This window comes from Medicago truncatula, chromosome 6 (assembly GCF_003473485.1).
Source record: "Medicago truncatula cultivar Jemalong A17 chromosome 6, MtrunA17r5.0-ANR, whole genome shotgun sequence".
Classification (NCBI taxonomy): Eukaryota; Viridiplantae; Streptophyta; class Magnoliopsida; order Fabales; family Fabaceae; genus Medicago; species Medicago truncatula.
This window is the reverse complement of record NC_053047.1, coordinates 6,471,606-6,493,471: the sequence shown is the minus strand read 5'-3', so window position 1 is coordinate 6,493,471 and position 21,866 is coordinate 6,471,606. Positions and strand designations below refer to the sequence as shown.

General features: G+C 31.9%; 2 protein-coding genes and 1 pseudogene across 2 annotated transcripts; all 3 read left to right on the top strand.

The window, feature by feature from the left end:
* The first annotated feature begins 1,693 nt into the window (after positions 1-1,693).
* LOC25495550 (probable endo-1,3(4)-beta-glucanase ARB_01444) lies at positions 1,694-4,106 on the top strand. Its single transcript, XM_013595773.3, has one exon. It carries the CDS (start codon positions 1,755-1,757, stop codon positions 3,762-3,764), a length of 2,010 nt encoding a protein of 669 aa, XP_013451227.1. The 5' UTR covers positions 1,694-1,754; the 3' UTR covers positions 3,765-4,106.
* Positions 4,107-6,806: 2,700 nt separating this feature from the next.
* On the top strand, positions 6,807-8,053 carry LOC25495549 (protein ENHANCED PSEUDOMONAS SUSCEPTIBILITY 1-like; annotated as a pseudogene).
* Positions 8,054-10,546: 2,493 nt separating this feature from the next.
* LOC25495548 (probable endo-1,3(4)-beta-glucanase ARB_01444) lies at positions 10,547-12,741 on the top strand. Its single transcript, XM_013595771.3, has one exon. The coding sequence runs from the start codon at positions 10,586-10,588 to the stop codon at positions 12,566-12,568; it is 1,983 nt and encodes a 660-aa protein (XP_013451225.1). The 5' UTR covers positions 10,547-10,585; the 3' UTR covers positions 12,569-12,741.
* The last annotated feature ends 9,125 nt before the right edge of the window (positions 12,742-21,866 follow it).

Genomic DNA, 21,866 nt, shown 5'->3' with positions numbered 1-21,866 from the left:
ATGGCAACCCAAGAGGAAGATTACGTCAAATGCAACATCGATGCAGCCCTTTTTGGTGAACAACTGTGTTTTGGTATCGGTATGTGCATTTGGAACTCTCGTGGTCATTTCATAAAAGCGTAATCCAAGTGGTATGAGGGTGTTCCATCTCCACCGAAAGCAGAGGTGTTGGGCTTATGAGATGCTATTTTATGGCTTGGTAATTTAGGCCTATCAAAAGTGCATATTGAGCTAGATTGTAAGCTAGTGGTTGGCAACATTGTTGATAGTTCTAAAAACGAGTCGGAATTTGGCAACATTATAACTATATATAGGATTATGCTACAACAATATCCAAATTTTAAGAAAATTTTTGTTATGAGACAAGCAAATTGTGTCGCCCATAGTCTAGCAAAGGCGTCAAAATTATATGCTCGTGAGAGGTCTTTCATTTGATTCCATCTTATATTTCTACCATTTTGATGAATGAAATAATATGATTTCTTGTTAAAAAAATGATTAAAAGTAGTTTCTTTTAATCCTTATTTTGCACTGGTGTTTATTAGCATGCATTTGGTCCTAACAATCTCTTAAATTGCTGTCACAAGCATGGACAGCTTAACTGAAACTTATCCAATACTTTATGCAGTTGGCATGATGTTGTGCTAATTATATCCATAATTATAGTATCTATTTTCAATTCAACAATGTCTACAATTATGTTTTGTCATGTGTCACGTTTTCTATTGTCTTAAATCAGCATAATACTCTCCAAGTATATACAATAATTAATTTCTACATGTAATACAAGAAAAGTTACTGAGTAGTAAATTCTGTTAAGGTTCATTTTCAACAAAATAATGAGATTTCCTTGTTTGTTACATTCACTTTCATTTTAACATAAAAAAAAATAAATAATCACTTTCATTTAGATTCATATATAAAGAATGGGTTTTGCTAACCGGTGCCCTCAGGACAATGGTTAAGGAAATCAAAAGTAGTATATATACATTGAATTCAACAATGTTTTGATTTTTAAAAAGTTAAATTTTTCACTTTTCAATATTTCCCAATGCAAAGTTTCTATTTTTATCATCTTAACCATTACCCCAAGGACACTATTTAGCATTTCCCATAAAGAATTAATGTCTCTATCATGTATTTTGTCTTCCTTAAAGAATTGGTCACATTCATGTACCTTACCTTAAACTTTAATCAACCTTTCAATCCTCTTTATTTTCACTCTTTACACACACTTTGTCCAAAAAAACCAATCAACTTCTGCTATAATTTAATTGACAATTCCAATATTATATAGTCAACTAGACTACCATATACAATCCTACATATATCACCTAAATTACTCAAATCCCACTATCTTAGACTAAAATTTCCTACAACAATAAAATCCTACAATCTTGCAGATTGAAGACCATTTGATCGAAATCGGACGATTCAGATTCAAAACTTGACAAATAAATCAAAAATATTATGAACAATTAATCAAAATTAAATGACTAAGATCTTTTTGCAGTTAATATTGGACTGGCTATATAAAGAAACCATTTCCCATTATCTTACAACTCATACCAATTTAATAATATATGAAGCAAGTTGTAGATAGAGTAGTTGCCAATGTTGATAATAATAATAATATTAAGAAACAAGGTAAGAAAGAAATTCACTCAACACACATAATCATCAAACACTATAAAACTCATGATCCATCACTACTACAATAACCATCAAGGCCATTACCATCATAAGCATACACCATGTCTTCTACTATCAACAAGAACAAACCTTTTCTATTCCCACAAGGTAATTCCACTGTCCTCCCTGACCCCTCCAAATTCTTCTCTCCAAATCTGCTATCCACACCCCTGCCTACAAACTCTTTCTTCCAAAACTTTGTTCTCAACAATGGTGATGCACCTGAATACTTTCATCCTTACCTCATCAAATCATCAAACTCATCACTTTCTGTCTCATACCCTACTCGCTCTTCGAATTCTGCTGTCATATCCCAAGTTTTCCACAATGATCTCACCATAACTTCTAATCAACAGAATACCAAACAAAGTTCTAATGGAAAACACATAATCTCTTCTTATAGTGATCTCGGTGTTACCTTAGATATCCCTTCTTCAAATCTCAGTTTCTTTCTTGTTAGAGGAAGTCCTTATTTGACTTTTTCTGTAACAAAACCAACCCCTCTTTCCATTTCCACCATTCATGCCATTACTTCTTTCTCTTCAAATAGCGCCCTTACCAGGATCAAGTTTCAACTTAACAATGGTCAAACATGGATACTATATGCTTCCTCGCCAATCAAGTTGAGTCATTTTACTTCTCAGATAACTTCTGACACCTTTTCCGGTATAATTCGGATTGCTTTGCTACCGGGTTCTGATTCGAAAAACGAAGCTGTTCTTGACAGATTTAGTTCTTGTCACCCTTTAGCAGGTAATGCTAAACTCAGAGAACCATTTTGTGTTGAGTATAAGTTTGAGAAGAATGTTTCAGGTGATTTGTTATTATTAGCACACCCTCTTCATCTTCAACTTCTGTCAAAAAGTGAGAGTGATGTAACTGTTCTTGATGATTTCAAGTATACAAGCATTGATGGTGACCTTGTTGGTGTTGTTGGTGATTCATGGATTTTGAAAACAGAACCTGTTTCCATGACTTGGCACTCAAGCAAAGGTGTAAAAGACGAATCACGCAATGAAATTGTTTCATCACTTTCTAAAGATGTTGAAGGTTTAAACTCATCTGCAACAAAACAAACAAAATCGTCTTATTTTTATGGAAAATTAATTGCAAGAGCAGCTAGGCTTGCATTGATAGCTGAAGAGGTTTTCTTCTTTGATGCTATTGAAAAAGTAAGAAACTTTTTGAAGGAAACCATTGAGCCTTGGCTTGATGGAACTTTTAATGGAAATGGATTTCTATATGATAAAAAATGGGGAGGACTTATTACTCAACAAGGGTCTAATGATGGTGGTGGTGATTTCGGTTTCGGAATTTACAATGATCATCACTTTCACTTAGGATATTTTCTTTACGCAATAGCAGTGCTTGTAAAGATCGATCCAACATGGGGTAGGAAATATAAGGCTCAAGCCTATTCACTTGTGGAAGATTTTATGAACTTAAGCATAGAATCGAACTCAAATTATACGCGTTTAAGGTGTTTCGATCTTTACAAGTTGCATTCGTGGGCCGGAGGGCTAACCGAGTTTTCAGATGGAAGGAATCAAGAGAGTACTAGTGAAGCTGTGAATGCATACTATGCTGCAGCATTGATGGGAATAGCATATGGTGATTCTCAACTTGTGTCCATTGGATCAACACTAACATCATTGGAAATTCTTGGAACCAAAATGTGGTGGCATGTTAAGAAGAATGGGAAATTGTATGAAGAAGAGTTTACAAAAGAGAATAGAATAGTGGGAGTTTTGTGGAATAATAAAAGAGATAGTGGACTTTGGTTTGCTCCACCTGAATGGAGAGAAGCTAGGACAGGAATTCAGCTTATACCATTGGCTCCTATTTCTGAAGATTTGTTTTCTGATGTTGATTATGTTAAAGATCTTGTTGAGTGGACATTGCCTGCTTTGAATAGGGAAGGTGGTGTTGGAGAAGGATGGAAGGGATTCTTATATTCATTGGAAGGAATTTATGATAATGAAAGTGCATTGAAGAAGATAAGAAGCTTGAATGGTTTTGATGGTGGAAACTCTTTGACTAATCTTTTGTGGTGGATTCATAGCAGAGGTTAAGGTGGTGATGATGAGTAGAAAAGATTTGGTTCTACTTACCATTTTGGTTATCATAATTTCATTTCATGTATTGTATCTTACTTTTTGTTGTTTCAATTGTTAAGTGCTTGTATGCAAGAATGTTTGGATGATATGGTTCTGGTTTGTACGGTCTATTTTATTTTTACGCGACTCGAAAAATTAATTTTTCGGTTGCGAGCGGAGGATACACGATTTCAAAACAAATAAATAAATTGTCTTTTTTTTTTAGGGGGAATAAATAAATTGGTGCCTACTTGTAATAATTCATGGTATGATTAAATAAAAGTTGTGTACCTTTCATTCATTTTTGGTACATGAACACATGATGGCTTTTGTATTCAATTCATTGCAAGTTGTTTTGTGACAGGACATGATGAGTTTGTTAGGATAACGTGGAAAATTAACAAGTAGTAGTCACCTTTGACTTTTTTGATGCTTTTTTTGGCAATATTCATTTTAAATTAAAGCATGATGCCACGTACTTATAAAGGTACTATTATTTAAAAATATTGACTCAAATAAAAGAAAAAGACAAGCACAAAAATATAGTATTTGCTATCTTTTATCATGTTTGTGAAGGAGATTCATATTTATAACTTTTGTTAGAACAACAAATTCGACTCTAAATAATTTTTTATATGAGATCATGTATTATCATTATTACTGAAATGACTTCTGAATCCTTTGTGGTGTGTAGAGTTAATCACTAGAGTGATTCACTATATTCATTCTTAACTTTTAGGTCAAATGCATTTAAAGGTCCTTCAAGTTTTTCATTTTTTCCAAAGTCGTCCTTTAAGTTTCAAAAGTCTCAAACAAGTCCTTTTAGTTTTTAAATCGTTTCAAACAAGTCCTATTGTAGATATCATAGTTGGTAATTGCTTCCTTGAACCCATCTTTGGTACCAAATCTGGCTCCTAACACCCACTTAAAATTAGTCATCTTTTTAGGCATGACAAATGGTGGATAATGCTCTTTGTTGCTATCATTTAAATCATCACCATCATCCTCTAAAAGGACTTGTTTGAAACGATTCAAAAACTAAAAGGACTTGTTTGAGACTTTTGAAACTTAAAGGACTTGTTTGGGACTTTTGAAACTTAAAGGACGACTTTGGGAAAAACGAAAAAACTATAAGGACCTTTAAATACATTTGACCTAACTTTTACTTTCTCCTTTGTTCGTACACTGATAAATGCAAATTGTGAATCACTATGAATAGGTCAATGTTATTTGCACATAAAAAATCAACAATTTATTTAGCAACCAAATAAAAATACACAATCTATGAATAGGTCAATGACTAAAAGAGAGAAAGAGGGAAAAAAAGTAAAAGGAATCAAATACTACTTATAATTTTTTTTTTTGTCTGGAGTTTGAACCCCAAACCTTACATATATTATACATTATCCTTAACAATTGAGTTAAGCTCATGCGGTCAATACTTATAAATATATAGTGATGGATAACCTTTAAATTGGCAAACTTATCATAACTATATATATATATCTTTATGTTGTACCCAAAAAAAATACATGACTTCTATAAAAGAAGCTATAAAAAAATATAGATAAATAAGTTTTTATTCTTATAAATATTCTAACTTTTCGTTTTAGTCCCCTAAAATTTTACTTCAACTTTTAGTTCCTAAAAGTTTTTTATCACCATTTTGGTGCTTGCTTTTAAATAATATTCATATTTTTAAATGTATTTTTGCCGAAATGTTTAAAATATCATAAGAATCTCTTCCAATAAACAATAAATCCTTTTAACAAAACATGAATTAAATATAAATTTTTATATTTTAGGCGCTTAAAAAGTCATTGAAAAAGTTGTGTGATTATTATATTGATAAAAATAACAACTTTTAATAGATTCCTTAACCAATATCTTATTACACGCAAGACACTTATTTAATATCCACTCTAACCAAAGTTGAACCGATTAAATCATGATCGTCTCTCAGTTTAAAACTTCGATCCAATTTTTAAAACGTTTTTAACCCACATGCACTCTTTTGTTTGAAAAATATCACCGATCGAAGAGATATTGGTGACAATCAACCATGCATGTCCCCATGATAAACAATCCACTTAAAACGTATCGATAGAAAACTATTCTAAAATTACACTCTCAATGACTATTAATATCACTTTTATATGGTACGAATACCACTCACAAAGGGGCAGAAGAAAGAAGATAGGTCTCCATAATTTTTTATGTTTGTTTCCAAAATTTTAAGTTGCAAAGTACCTATCTGGTTTTGAGCTGGTTGTGTCTCAACCACCACCATTTCACTCCATTGTATGAACGTGTTTTTGTTTTGAACTTCCGCAACCGTCGAAACGATTTCTTGTGCCGCACGGGTACAGCTGAGCGCCACATGAGCATAGAATCCACATCTATTACAGAGGAGATGCAAGCCCTAGCAAGCATTGACACGTTAGGTTTGTGTATTAATAACTCTTGTAAAATTATTTCATATTAACAACCAATCGTAATTTGCCACACTTTAGATAAAAACTATACTCCTTCCTTAAAAAAATAAAATATAAAAAACTATACTCCCGAATCAATCTATTACTACAATACAAACACACTTGATTTTTGATATTGGAGTGTGCTCTTCTCAAACTAAGCTTTTAGGTTTAATTTTTCTTGGTCAATTTTGGTGGATTATTACAGGTTTTAAGATGACTCTATTGAAATCTATAAGTGGATCTTAAGATTAGACCCTTCTCGGTCCTATTATTTTATCAATTTAAGAAAGAAAAAAAAAAACTAGTTTGAATTAAAAACTATAAAATAACTCTGCACTTACATTATATTTCCTTTAATATCTTAGTTTAATATATCAAGTTAAATTTGTAGTGTCAATATATAATATAGATCGCTTTAAGATAAAGAGTTTTGCTTTGCACCCCTGTCAAAGGAAATAAAAAATAGAGCTTAAAAAATGAAAGTACACAAAGCTCAACTATGTATGTCCAAACCTCTATGGAATATAACCTAAAACGAATTATGGGTGCCATAAGAGTCCTCTCGAGTGATATAATCAAAGCACCAACTTCAGCTGATCAAGAAATTGACTTGACTCCATGGGATCTCCAGTTCCTACTAATTGCACCCACCAAAATAGGTCTTTTCTATGACCATTCTTTAGTAGTCAACCAAATAGAACGCCTTAGACACTCTTTATCCTCTGTCCTTGCCTTTTTCCAACCACTTGCGGGCCGTCTCAAAATGACGGAAAACGAAGACAACAATGTTTCATGTTCCATCACATGCAACAATGCAGGTGTACTCTTTGTCCACGCTGCAATAGAGGACACACGTGATGTTGACATCGTTGGACCCACCTACCTTCCTCTTATCGTCCATTCATTTTTTCCTTTCAACGGGGCTAGAAACTACGAAGGCATATCAAAACCATTGCTTGCAGTGCAAGTGACAGAGTTAGTTGGCGGTGTCTTTATTGGGTTTAGATTCAACCATGTGGTCACTGGTGGAAAGTCCATGTGGCATTTTATCAGTTCCTGGGCTGAAATTTCACGTGGTTGTTGTAATCAAATATCCAAACTCCCATCACTAGAACGTTGTTTCCAAATGATATTCAGCGTTCCATACGATTTCCTTCCACAATGGAGCCTCAAAATAATCACTCTAATGGGTTAGACTTTTTATCATCGCAAAATCATATGTTGAATCACTGTGATGATGAGGAACTCAACCCTTCAACGAGGTTATTCCATTTTACAAAGGAAAAAATCTTGAAATTGAAATATAAAGCCAAGTTAGAGTTTGGTATGAACAAAATATCATCCTTACAAGCTCTTTTAACTCACATTTGGCGTTCTGTGATCCATTCCAAAAAACTTGACCCACCAAGAAGAAGTTTACAATATGTTCCTAATAGGCGTTAGACCAAGGCTTGTTCCACTATTACCACAAGATTATTTTGGAAATGCTGTGATAGATTGTAGGGTTAGCATGAAAGCTGGTGAGTTGTTGGAAGAAGGCGGGATTGGTAAAGGTGCTTGGGAGATGAACCTTTGCAGTCTGATGAGAAATTGAAGAATAAATACGAATCTTGGTTGAGAAATCCGAGCATTAGAATCTCTAGCACGATCAATAGTAATACATTTGCCGGTAACAGTTCCCCGTGGTTTGATATTTATGGTAATGATTTTGGATGGGGGAAACCCGTGGCATTTCGCAGTGTAAATAAAATAGATGGTATGGTTAGTGTATTTGCTGGAAAAGAATAAGGTAGTATAGACCTTCAAGTTTGTCTTCCTTACAAGACTTTGGAAGCAATGAGTTATGACCCTAATTTCATGGATGCTGTGTCCAACTAATAATAATGTATGTAGATTTAAGGTTTACAAAATGATGCCGTTTTAGTTTTAGTTTAGATTCTTGAATTTGTTGTTTGTGTGGTGACCCATGAATAATTAACGATGTTCGAATCTTTGTTTTTTAATGCCTACTGCTGATGGTATTTGAAGGTTTGATTTTCCGTCTGTGTTGATATGTATTGTATCAAGTTGAGGCATGTGGTGACATGTATCATGCATTCAGTTACAGTCTACGAAGTTTGATAGCTCAACTGATTTGAGCTTAAGATAAAATGTTGGAGATGTAGGTTCATAGCTGGATAAGGAGTGAATATTAATCTAATTGAGAAGTAAAATGTTCAAGATTTAAATCTTGTCAAAGAGAGAAAAATATTAGCCTAACATTTAACATATTAACTTTTGTCATTAATTTGGTCAAAATTGCACATGTGGCGCCACGTTGCATTGATTATTTGGTCAAAATTGATCTAGGGGGTCAAAAGTGCAAAGGAGGCAAAATATAGGGGATCAAAATCGAATTATTTTAGTTAGGGGACCAAAATCGCAACTTAGGGCCAAAACTGCTATTAAACCTAAATTTTATTTGGGTAAAAAAATAACAATAATAATAACGATAATTTTCTTCTTCTTAAATATGAAGTAAATAAAAAGGCTTAAATTTACGGATGGTTGGTGTATTCAAGTAAACAATTTTTAAACTTTTAAAAAGTGGAATATAATATTTTCCAACACAACATTGTAATTTTTGTTTCATTAACTAATATCTTAAGACAAGGTTTGGATGAGTAAGTGTTTTGAGCTAATATATTTTTTTTAAGAAACTCTTCTATGTAAATTTCATTTTGATGATTAATCCGGGGAATATTTAAAAGTATGATAATTTATAAAGTATTTTGTTCAAATTGATAATTTCTCAAAGGTGGAGTTTTTATTAAAATCAATAAAAGTAAAGTACGAAAATATGAAGCCTAATTATTTATTCTTTGAAGATGCAAAAATGAAATATATTAACACCTAACAAAGCGTATCAATAGCACAAGAAGTGTCAAAGAAGACGACAAAAGTTTAAATACTAATCTTGTTCAAGAAAAAACCAAAATGCAAGATCACCACCTCTGAAGGCAAAACAAACAAGCAGGCACGACCACCATCTCTAATGGCCAAAAACAAAGGTGACATTAGCTGCCTTTAACCACCAGAAGGAACGAAATTTTATGCTATCTAACAACTCTTCTAGAGATTTTTCTTTTTGGTTGAAGAGTCTATTATTTCTTTCACTCCAACACAAACACAAACAAGCCAAATAAGCTGCATAAACGAGCCAATAAACCACCAGCTGAAAAAGTGAATTGAACAAAATGGTGAGCAATAGAATTCGGCTCCGCCGTAGAGGCCTCAATCCAAGCTCAGGCTAGAGATCAAAGAGCCCTGAAATTATTGTAAGAAAGGAAGAAATGTCTAACTATTCGACATCACCACAACTGCAGATTGAGTAGTTTGATTTTTTTATAATCCCGCATCCTTTGAAACATAATTTACTTGTTGTATAGATTAAATGTTGAATCACAAGTGGAGCTCAGGGGATCACCCTCATTGGTCCAAGAGCAACCACATAAGTGAAAAAGACGTCATACCTTAAGCCAAAACCTTAAAGCATTGGGTTTATGTGTCTTCTCACATATAAAGTGTTCAATTTTCACTTATTCAAACAATATAGGACTTCTAAATCACCTCACACTTACCATTACACTAAAGTACCAAAATACACCTAAGTAAACAAGTATTTCTTCATGAGTATATTAAATACAAGAATAACATATATTAGTTACTTAAAGATAATACATTAACAACATAAAAAAATAATAACAGACTAGCTTCAACTAATAAACTGATTTCAAAGGAAGATTTGTTGGTAAGTTGCCAAGATTTCCTTTCACATATTATTCTGATTGGTATGTTTGCATTGTCATAGTAATTGATTCCATTTATTTTATATCGGGTACACATAAAGTTCCATGATATAGAGGTTTTGTTTAGTCATATCCTTCAAGTACATTTATAACCCATTGTAATAATATATTATTCACTTCCCTTAACTTTAATCAGTGGTTCCATTATCTTTACTCCCACACTTCCTTCTTTCTTTCCTCCTAATTGAATCCTATATATTTAATTGGCTATGAACAATCCTAAACATAATTTGAGCACAAATTCAGTTCATAAATCCATTAACATATAGCCAGCTACTCAAACTTTCAATAAAATATCACCTAAATTACAAGTTGTGGAGATTGAGTAGTTGCAATGCAAATATTGATGATAATCAAAGTTAAGATTAATTAGAACTTTACTCATTATATAAACCCTCTCATAGAACTATAAAACTAACAAATTCATCACCAACACAATCACCAAAAATAGAGATTTACTATCAACAACAAAATGAGCTCTCCTTTTCCAATGACAGATTCAAGTTCAACTATTATCCCAGACCCCTCCAAATTCTTCTCTAAAAATCTGCTATCTAAACCCCTCCCCACAAACTCTTTCTTCCAAAACTTTGTTCTCAACAACGGTGACCAACCTGAATATTTTCATCCTTACCTCATCAAATCATCAGACTCATCACTTTCTGTTTCATATCCATCTATTTCCATCAGCCCTTCTGCTATATCTCAAGTTTTCACTGCTGATCTTACCATCACTTCCGCTACGAAAACTTCCAATGAAAAACATGTAGTATCTTCTTTTAGTGATCTCGGTGTCACCTTAGATATCCCTTCTTCAAATCTCACCTTCTTCCTTGTAAGAGGAAGTCCCTTTTTAACTTTCTTTGTAGCAGATTCAACACCTCTTTCCATAACTACTATTCATTCCATTCGTTCTTTTTCGTCAAATGATTCCTTTACTAAGTACACATTTAAGTTAGACAATGATCAAACATGGATTTTATACTCTTCCTTGCCAATCAAGTTAAGTCATGGCCTTTCTAAGATCACTTCTGAGGCCTTTTCTGGTGTAATTCGAATTGCTTTGTTGACGAATTCCAATTCACAAAATGAAGAAGTTCTTGACATGTTTAGTACTTGTTACCCTGTGTCTGGCGACGCTTCATTCAATGAAGCATTTACTATGGAGTATAACTGGGAGAAGAAAGGTTCAAGTAGTGATTTGTTGATGTTAGCTCACCCTCTTCATATTCAGCTCCTTCAATCTAATAGTACTGACCATAACGTCTTGGTTTTTGATGATTTTAAGTATCAAAGCATTGATGGAGACCTTGTTGGTGTTGTTGGTGATTCATGGCTTTTGGAAACTGATCCTGTTTATGTTACATGGCTTTCAACCAATGGTGTGAAGAAAGAATCTCGTGATGAAATCGTTTCATCACTTGTAAAAGATGTTGGCAGTCTAGATTCATTGAAAATAACAACGAAGGATTCTTACTCTTATGGTAAATTGATTGGAAGGGCGGCGAGGTTTGCATTGATAGCCGAAGAGGTTTCATACTTAGATGTGATTCCAAAGGTTAAGAAGTTTTTGAAAGAAACCATTGAGCCTTGGTTAGATGGAACTTTAAATGGGAATGGATTTCTACAAGATGATAAATGGGGTGGCATTGTTACCATACAAGGGTCTGTTGATTCTAATGCTGATTCCGGTTTCGGAATCTATAATGATCATGCTGATCACTTAGGATACTTTCTTTATGGAATTGCTGTTCTTACTAAGATTGACACTGCATGGGGTGAGAAATATAAGTCTGCGGCCTATTCACTTATGAAAGATTTTATGAACTTGAACTCGGGACCAGACTCCGATGACACACGTTTAAGATATTATGATCTTTATCATGGCCACAATCATAGTCCAGGGTTAATTCAGTATAAAGATGGAAGAAACCATAAGAGCACAAGTCAAGCTGCAAATGCATATTATTCGGCAGCATTGATGGGTTTGGCGTACAACGACGCAGACCTTTTTATCCTTGGATCGACACTTTTAGCCTTTGGAATTAAAGCGGCTCAAATGTGGTGGCATATAAAAGAAGGAGGAAAACTATATGCCGAAGAATTTACAAAAGCGAATCGGATCATGGGATTTCTATGGTCCAACAAGAGAGAAAGTGGACTTTGGTTTGCTCCACCGGAATATAAAGAATGTAGGGTTGGAGTTCAGCTCTTACCATTGCTTCCTATTTCTGAAGTATTGTTCTCTGATGTCGAATATGTGAAGCAACTTGTTGAATGGGCATTGCCTGCTTTGAAAAGAGATGGTGTTGAAGAAGGATGGAAAGGGTTTGTATATGCCTTACAAGGAATTTATGATAAGGAAAATGCATTGAAGAATATAAGAAATTTAAAAGGATTTGATGATGGAAACTCATTGACTAATCTCTTGTGGTGGATTTATAGTAGAGAATGAAAAACACTGCTCGTCTGGTTTGATTATTACATCCTATCCTATATGTATAAAAATAAGTTCAATGTATAAGAACAAAACTATAATAAAGTTGCATACAAGATAATCATGCAATATTGTGTATCTTACATCAAACTCTATTACTTTTGTGCATTATATCTTAATGTTATTAAACTTGAATCAGTGATCACATCAATTGAGATACTTAAACAATAATTTCAGTATTTCACATAGCAAGGAAAATGCTAGCTCATGCTCTACATCTGGTAGGCTCTATAGTTCTGATAATAATTTGTGAAAGTTTATAGCTTAGCTAAACTTCCCTTAACCATTTTCTAAAATCATTATACGCTACAAAGAGAATTCAAATAGTCTTTTTCTTTTAACCTTCAAACTTTAGAGGTTAATTTTAAAAATGAAAATGTCAAAAACCATATAAAAGTGCAGAAATAGGTAGAACAATACATAATTCATCAGTTGTGCGTTGTTGTTTTTTAGTTCTTGCATTTTCACAATATACTGTTCTCCTTGACCCCTACAAAAATCAACGCACTACATTTTACAACAAAACAAAAAGGTTTATCGCATCACACAAAGTCATCAAAGTTTATAGAATAACGATAGCCAAGAAAACGCCAACATATGAATTATTTTGATCCCATCAAGAATCAAACTCGGGAGTTCATTAATGATTTGAGCACAATCACATGGTTTAACGAAAAATATATTGTTTTGATATTATATATCAATATGATGATAGTGTAGCTTATTTAAACTATTTCAACCATTTCTTTGCCAACCACATTGTCGCATCATGGTTCCTCTAGGGAATCTAGTGGAAGTTACAATGTGCAAAATTTAAGTTTGAATCTGCCAAAAAAAGCTATTCATTCAACATGTCTTGTTCATTTGAAGTCCAAGCTTTCAAGATTGAAGATGACACTGTGTCGTGTTCTCCACACTCTTGTCTCCCTTCTTTAGTGGATGTGACCCTAACATTTCTCTAATTCCTTATACAATTTGCGGCAGCTATATTGTATATATACTCCATATTCCTGTACGGCTCGAAATCTAACACTGCCGTGCCATTTTCATTCAATTTGCTGATTGTTTCCTTGTGGCCGATCAATTCATTCAATTTAAAATGAGATAACAATTTGCAAAAGTATGGTGCAATTTACATGAGAGACCTAGGTTGAGGATCACTCGTTTTGGCCTCTCGTTAGTCTTAGATAAACAAAGAAACGACAGATAACGTTATTTGTAAATTGGTCTATTTGGATTCGACAACCTTTTTTAATTTATATTAAAAAAGATATAGGCATACATTTGCATAGAGGGAAAAAGGAATTTGATGCTAGGCATTTATGGAGACACGTCCTATAAAAGAACCGAGTTGGATATTTTTTTTAACTTTAAATATTGTTTTCCTTTTTGTATTGTATTTTCTCAATCTACGGTGTAAAATGGCTTTCCTCGATCGTATAAGAGTGCGGATAATCCAATGACATGTTATGTTTATTAATATCTATATGAATTAAATTACAAACATGCTTAACACAATAAATGACTTGCTTTGTAACTATTTCCTAATTCCTATTAATACATTATACTAATCATCATCTATGTACGTGTACGGTAAATAACATAGGATCACTGTCCTCGGAAGACCATTGACAATGGAAACAATTTTATGTGATATATCCTAAAGTAAGATAGAAACATGTGCGTATTAGACAATATAGAATATAATGCTTCCATTGTATGAACCTGGACAATGAGTTTCATAAGCATCTTTAAAACCACATAATGGATTTCCATAAATATCAATCAATCGCAGTTATAAAATAAGGTAGAGTTAAACATCAAATACTAACTATTAATTGATTCATTGTGTATAATTTCGCAAGTTGAGTTCATCCAAACAAATCAGATATAAGATAAGGTAGAGTTAAACAACAAATACCAGCTATTAATTGATTCATTGTGTATGATTTCAGTTTGTTATAAACAAAAACAAACTTGATAAATAATAAGCATAACACTTAATAAATAGTGTAAAGAAACATAAATTTTGTTTTTAAAAGGTTTTTGATTCAATTAAACCACAGTTTAACAGTGATTAGTGTTTACATTTTTTGTAAATAGTCTTATCTTTTAACCAATAAAAATTTAACATTTAACTCAACAACATACTGAGCAAATCATCAGACAAAATCAACATTATCAAGAGATAAGAGTTTAAGAACAAAAATAAGAGTGCGAATAATCCAATGACATGTTATGTTTATTAATATCCATATGAGTTAAATTCCAAACATGTTTAACACAATAAATGACTTGCTTTGTAACTGTTTCTATTTCTTACAATAATTAAAAATATGTTTATCTACAATAACTTACTTGCTTTGTAACTATTTCCTATTTCTTACAAAAATTTCTACATAGTGCGCAATATGCACGTTGCAATCAATAAATTAATACATTATACTAATCCTCATCTATGTACGTGTACGGTAAATGACATAGGATCCATGTCCTCGAAAGACCATTGACAATGGAAACAATTTTATGTGATATATCCTAAAGTAAAATAGAAACATGTGCGTATTAGACAATATAGAATATAATGCTTCCATTGAATGAACCTGCTAACATGTAAACCTCTATGTAATATGTGTTTCACAATTTCAAAGGGTTATATGAATTAAAAGTATGTATTATAATAAATTTTGGGTTCTACATGTATACTTCAAATATAACATGTCGTATAATAAGCACAATATATTGGATATTAGATATAAAGAGTATAAGTCCTAAATATCTCACTTAAATTATACTATCCATACCTTTGCATGTTCATACATGGCTTCCATGCAACAACAAAAATTGTACAACTACTATCAGAATCCATTGATGTATTTAGTTGCTCAAAGTGAGATAGAGCATCCCTAATATCAGCAGCCCTATTTGCGCGCATGGTCATATAGATTGAAAATTATACAACTACTATCAGAATCCATTGATGTATTTAGTTGCTCAAAGTGAGATAGAGCATCTCTAATATCAGCAGCCCTATTTGCGCGCATGGTCATATAGATTGGTTTAGTTAGATGAAAAATTGAATGCATTAACAATGTTGATGTGCTCAAGGTGAAAAGTTAGTTTGATAGCATCATACTCTCACCTATATTCATAAATGCGCAGCCAAATTTTTTATCCTTTTTGTGTGCTCAATGTGATAGTGTACTAAGATGTCATATGTAGATTTAATGCATGTGTAGTTAGCACTCTAATAAGGAAAACAAAAAACAAAATCATACATTTGAAGGTGGGTAACCTTTCGGTAATCCAATGATCATACATGCAACCTTGTTTTTGACCACCTCCACACAAATCTACATGCATTAAATCTACATGAATGGATTCCCATCAATATCAAACAATCTCAATTTGCAAATTGATTTCAAAATCAGATATTAGATAGAGTTCAAACAAATATCAACTATTAATTGATAATTTTTATTCATTAGGTATAATACCGCATATTATACAATTAATTTTGGACTCGTAGTTATTTGAAAATTGTGCGTCATCTGGAGAAAACATTGGGTTTGATACTCCTATCCAATACTTCTCCACAAAATCCAATTCATGTTGCACTCGGAGTTATCTGGAAAGGATTTTTATACTCCTTTTCAATACTGTCCAGAAAATTTCTTAGAACCATATGCAAGCATATTTTCAAAAACCACTAAGTTTCAAATAAGGATTATACACTAACAGATTGAACAAACATATATTTACATACCAAACTTGAGTCTTAACAACAACAAAAAAAATCCTCCAACAATAAGTCTTCTAATCTATCGACTAAAAGTTAATACATCATACTAACTGGGCAATGAGTTTCATAAGCATCTTTAAATCCACATAATGGATTTCCATAAATATCAATTAATCGCAGTTATAAAATAAGGTAGAGTTAAACATCAAATACTAACTATTAATTGATTCATTGTGTATAATTTCAGTTTGTTCATAAACAAAAACAAACTTGATAAATAATAAGCATAACACTTAATAAATAGTGTAAAGAAACTTAAATTTTGTTTTTAAAAGGTTTTTGATTCAATTAAACCACAATTTAACAGTGATTAGTGTTTACATTTTTTTTAAATAGTCTTATCTTTTAAAACATTTAACTCAACAACATACTGAGCAATTCATCAGACAAAATCAGCATTATCAAGAGATAAGAGTTTAAGAACAAAAATAAAAGTGCGGATAATCCGATGACATGTTATGTTTATTAAAATTCATATGAATTAAATTACATACATGCTTAACACAATAAATGACTTGTTTTGTAATTGTTTCTATTTCTTACAATAATTAAAAATATGTTTACCTACAATAACTTACTTGATTTGTAACTATTTCCCATTTCTTACAATAATTTCTACATAGTGCGCAATATGCTGATGAGATAAAACCGCAAGTGTACGGTCTTACCGAAGTAGTATAAAAGAGTATCGTTCCGTCAGGGAGTAGTTCAATTTAATTAACCTTTAGAGATGATTAGAAGAGAGAAGAGAATTGTAAGTTGGGGGTTTTTAAACGGTTAAAAAGCAAATTAATAAAAGAGCCTTGGGATCGTTGGTTTCATCTAAATAACAAGTCCTTCTCAAACCAAAACCATAAGCTTATAATGTTATGTTAGACCTAATTTCTCAAGACAGTTTCTCTTAAGTTCCTCTAGCAACCAAGCCTATTTTGCTGACTTGATTACTATTGGATTTCGGTTCCTCTAACAACCAAGCCTATTTCGCTGACTTGATTGTTATTAGTTCCCTTGAAGATCGAAACTATATGTCTCAAAGATTGCAAAGCCTATTTCGCTGACTTTGCAATCCTTGTCTGAATTCACTTGTTCGAATATCAAAGCTCCACTTTCGTTTTATGAATTGATATTTGGAATAATGGACGAACAATTATCAAACCCTCCACTTTCGTTTCCACAGTTTGATAATGGTTAATCCATGTTAAGACGGTGAATTCAGATAAGAAATTAGGGTTACATAAGATTAAGGCTTAGGGCTTGGTTTGATTAGGATTATGTCATTTAGACTTATCCAAAAATCCCAAGACAAGAAGAAGTCTACTCACTCATGTTCATCGTAGACATGGGGGAGAAGAGAGAATGCATGAAAGTAAAAGACAGGAAAATAAAGGAAAGGAAAAGAACTTTATTTAGAAAAGCAATTGTCACTTATTGTATTCCAAGTAAAGATGAATATTTGTGATGGCTAGCTACTCTATTTATAGTACACAATTGACTTAAAATCTAAGCAAGTATATTCCAAGAATATTCCTCGGTAGATTGTGCGCCAAAATAGAATAGCTTGGAGTCCAAGCAAAAGCAGCAAAAGGTCTTCTGGAGGGTGGCACGGCCGTGCCAAGGCTAGCACGGGCCGTGCCAGGCTTCTGACTTGTGGGAGATATATTTTGTTTCCCAATCTTCGTATTTTCATGTCCAATTTGCTCCAAATCCCTTTCTTTTGCTCCAAGACTCAATCCATCCAACATTCTTCCTTGAAATATAATAAATTGCAATTTAAAGTAAACTATCCTAAAAAGGAAATAATACTAATATAAAATTATATAAATTCTAAATAAAACTAAACTAAAAAGCATATTAAAATAGCATATAAATGACTCATCATATGCACATTGCAATCAATAAATTAATACATTATACTAATCCTCATCTATGTACGTGTACGGTAAATGACATAGGATCCCTGTCCTCGGAAGACCATTGACAATGGAAACAATTTTATGTGATATATCCTAAAGTAAGATAGAAACATGTGTATTAGACAATATAGAATATAATGCTTCCATTGAATGAACCTGCTAACATGTAAACCTCTATGTAATATGTGTTTCACAATTTTAAAGGATTATATGAATTAAAAGTATGTATTATAATAAATTTTGGGTTCTACATGTATGCTTCAAATATAAAATGTTGTATAATAAGCACAGTATATTAGATATTAGATATAAAGAGTATAAGCCCTAAATAATCCTATCAGGATCCATTGATGTATTTAGTTACTCAAAGTGGGATAGTGCATCCCTAATATCAGCCCTATTTGCGCGCATGGTCATATAGATTGGTTTAGTTGGATGAAAAATTGAATGCATTAACAATGTTGATATGCTCAAGGTGATAAGTTGGTTTGATAGCATCATACTCTCACTTATATTCATAAATGTGCAGCCAAATTTTTAATCATTTTTGTGTGCTCAATGTGATAGTGTACTAATATGTCATATGTAGATTTAATGCATGTGTAGTTAGCACTCTAATCAGAAAAACAAAACACAAAATCATACATTTGAAGGGGGGTAACCATTCGGCAATCCAATGATCATACATGCAACATTGTTTTTGACCACCAGCAAACAAATCCACATGCAATCCCAATTTACAAATTGATTTCAAAATCAGATATTAGATAGAGTTCAAACAAATACCAACTATTAATTGATAATTTATATTCATTAGGTATAATGCCACATATTATACAATTAATTTTGGACTCGTAGTTATTTGAAAATTTGGAAATTGTGCGTCATCTGGAGAAAACATTGAGTTTGATACTCCTATGCAATACTTCTGCACAAAATCCAATTCATGTTGCACTCGGAGTCATTTGGAAAGGATTTTTATACTCCTTTCCAATACTGTCCAGAAAATTTCTTAGAACCATATGCAAGCATATTTTCAAAAATCACTAAGTTCCAAATAAGGACTATACACTAACAGATTGAACAAATACATATTTACATACTAAACTTGAGTCTTAACAACCAAAAAAAATCCTCCAACAATAAGTCTTCTAATCTATAGACTAAAAGTTAATACAGCATATTAACTGGGCAATGAGTTTCATAAGCATCTTTAAATCAACATAATGGATTTCCATAAATATCAATCAATCGCAGTTATAAAATAAGGTAGAGTTAAACATCAAATACTAACTATTAATTGATTCATTGTGTATAATTTCAGTTTGTTCATAAACAAAAACAAACTTGATAAATAATAAGCATAACACTTAATAAATAGTGTAAAGAAACTTAAATTTTGTTTTTAAAAGGTTTTTGATTCAATTAAACCACAGTTTAACAGTGATTAGTGTTTACACTTTTTTTAAATAGTCTTATCTTTTAACCAATAAAAATTTAACATTTAACTCAACAACATACTGAGCAATTCATCAGACAAAATCAGCATTATCCAGAGATAAGAGTTTAAGAACAAAAATAAGAATGATTTAACCAATAGGAACTTGTTATGTTTTTATAAATTTGTACAACATATGACACACATAATATTTCAGTTTGTTTGGAAACATGTAGTTAATAAACATGAGAGACATTAACTTCAAAAAGTTTAGAAAATTATTACCTAATTAATCAAGGAAATCACGGTCATAAGCAAGCACAAATATAAGTCATGGTGTTGAAGTTATGGCAACGAAGCAGAAGCTCTGGCCAAGGCAAAGCTGAAGAAGGTGCATGAGATCTGTATATTTGAGAGTAGAAAGAAGCTGACGGCAAGTAACAAACGAGAATTAGGGTTTAGTAAATGTGAAATGTGTGAACAAAGTTAATTTAAGGGGGTGTATTGGATTGAAATTTCAATGGATTTTAAAAGACTGTTTTGTTTTATAAAAGTCTTGCAGTATTCAATTAAGATTTTTAAGAAATGTAAAACATTTTTGTGGTATTCAATTAGGATTTTCAAGATTTTTTAATGAGTCCAATAAAATCCAGTGGTATTCAATTGAGATTTTGCATAACTTAAAAATTGTCTACTAGTATTCAAAACTCTACGGATTTTAATGGATTGTTGTGAGTAATGGATTTTGTGAGATTGTTTAGTGTAAAATGTATCTACTAACAATCTCACACCTAGCCTTGAGACTTTTCTGTCTCCCACACATAGCCTTGAGATTTTGTAATACTCTTTCAAATTCATATATATTTTTTTTTTACGTTTCTTCCAAATTCTTTTCTGTTCTACTGTAACAATGCCATGTTATATATTATTGTCGAAATCATCATGCCTATAACTTGCACTTTTCTTAACATAACTTTTACGTTATTAAAAAAAAGAACGTTATAATCTTGTGGTTAATTTACCATCTACCTATATATTAAATTATTATAAAAATCACAACTTTACGTTCATTGATATTATAATAATTTTTCTACTTGCATTTTTCAATCAAATTATTATAATCAATAAACTAACATAACTTATTTTTAGGTCTATTTATTTTGATATCATATGTCCAGAAATAGTAGTATATTATCTAATAGTCTTTTTTTTTTAAGAAATATTACACTCATTGGTTCAATGTTTTTTTTTTCAGTTGATTTATAACTGTACTTTTGTTTTTGAGATTTTTTGGTCTGTTCTGTATCTTTAAATTTATTGACCCTTTTAAAATCTTAAAAATCCATTAAAATCCTTTAAAATCTATATCATGAATCCATTAAAATTTTGCAAAGAATCTTGATTGTAAAAAGTCTTTCAAAAAAAGTCTTTTAAAATCCCACAAAATCAATACAATCCAACAAAGTCTTTTAAAATCTTCAAGATTTTTTCTATCAAAACAGTCTTTTAAAATCTCAATTCAATACACCCCAATTATATTCAGGCCAAATGTAAGTTTTTTTGGGCTTACAATTTAATGCACTGGCTCAAACAAAAAAGTTACTAATATCTTGAATAATTTTGTTGAACGTTTCTTATTCCACCCTACTTATTTTTCGCAAAAAATACGAATAAACTTTTTGAATTTTAGAATGGAAAACAAAGTATGTGAGAATGTAGGAGAGTGGAAAAAAGACATTTTCTTCTTTGTTTTTTTTAACTTGTTGAGATATGAGAGGGTTGAGGGATCATCACATGTCTTGAACAATCATATACAAGTGAGAGAGAGAAAGACACCACACTTTTACTTAAAACCTTAAAGCGTTAGGTTTATGTGTCCTCTCACAAAGTGTTCAACATTCACTTTTTCATCCGATATAAGACATATATTACCCACTTATAAAATTGGCAACATTGCTTCTTTTTTTTCATTGTTTTGGTCAATTTCAACATCAACTAATTTTGGAATGACTAAAACAAAATACCAAAGACTAAAATCAAAATATGGTATATTTGCAAAGACTAAAATTTTAAAAATAAATAAATAAATTATAAAGACTAAAA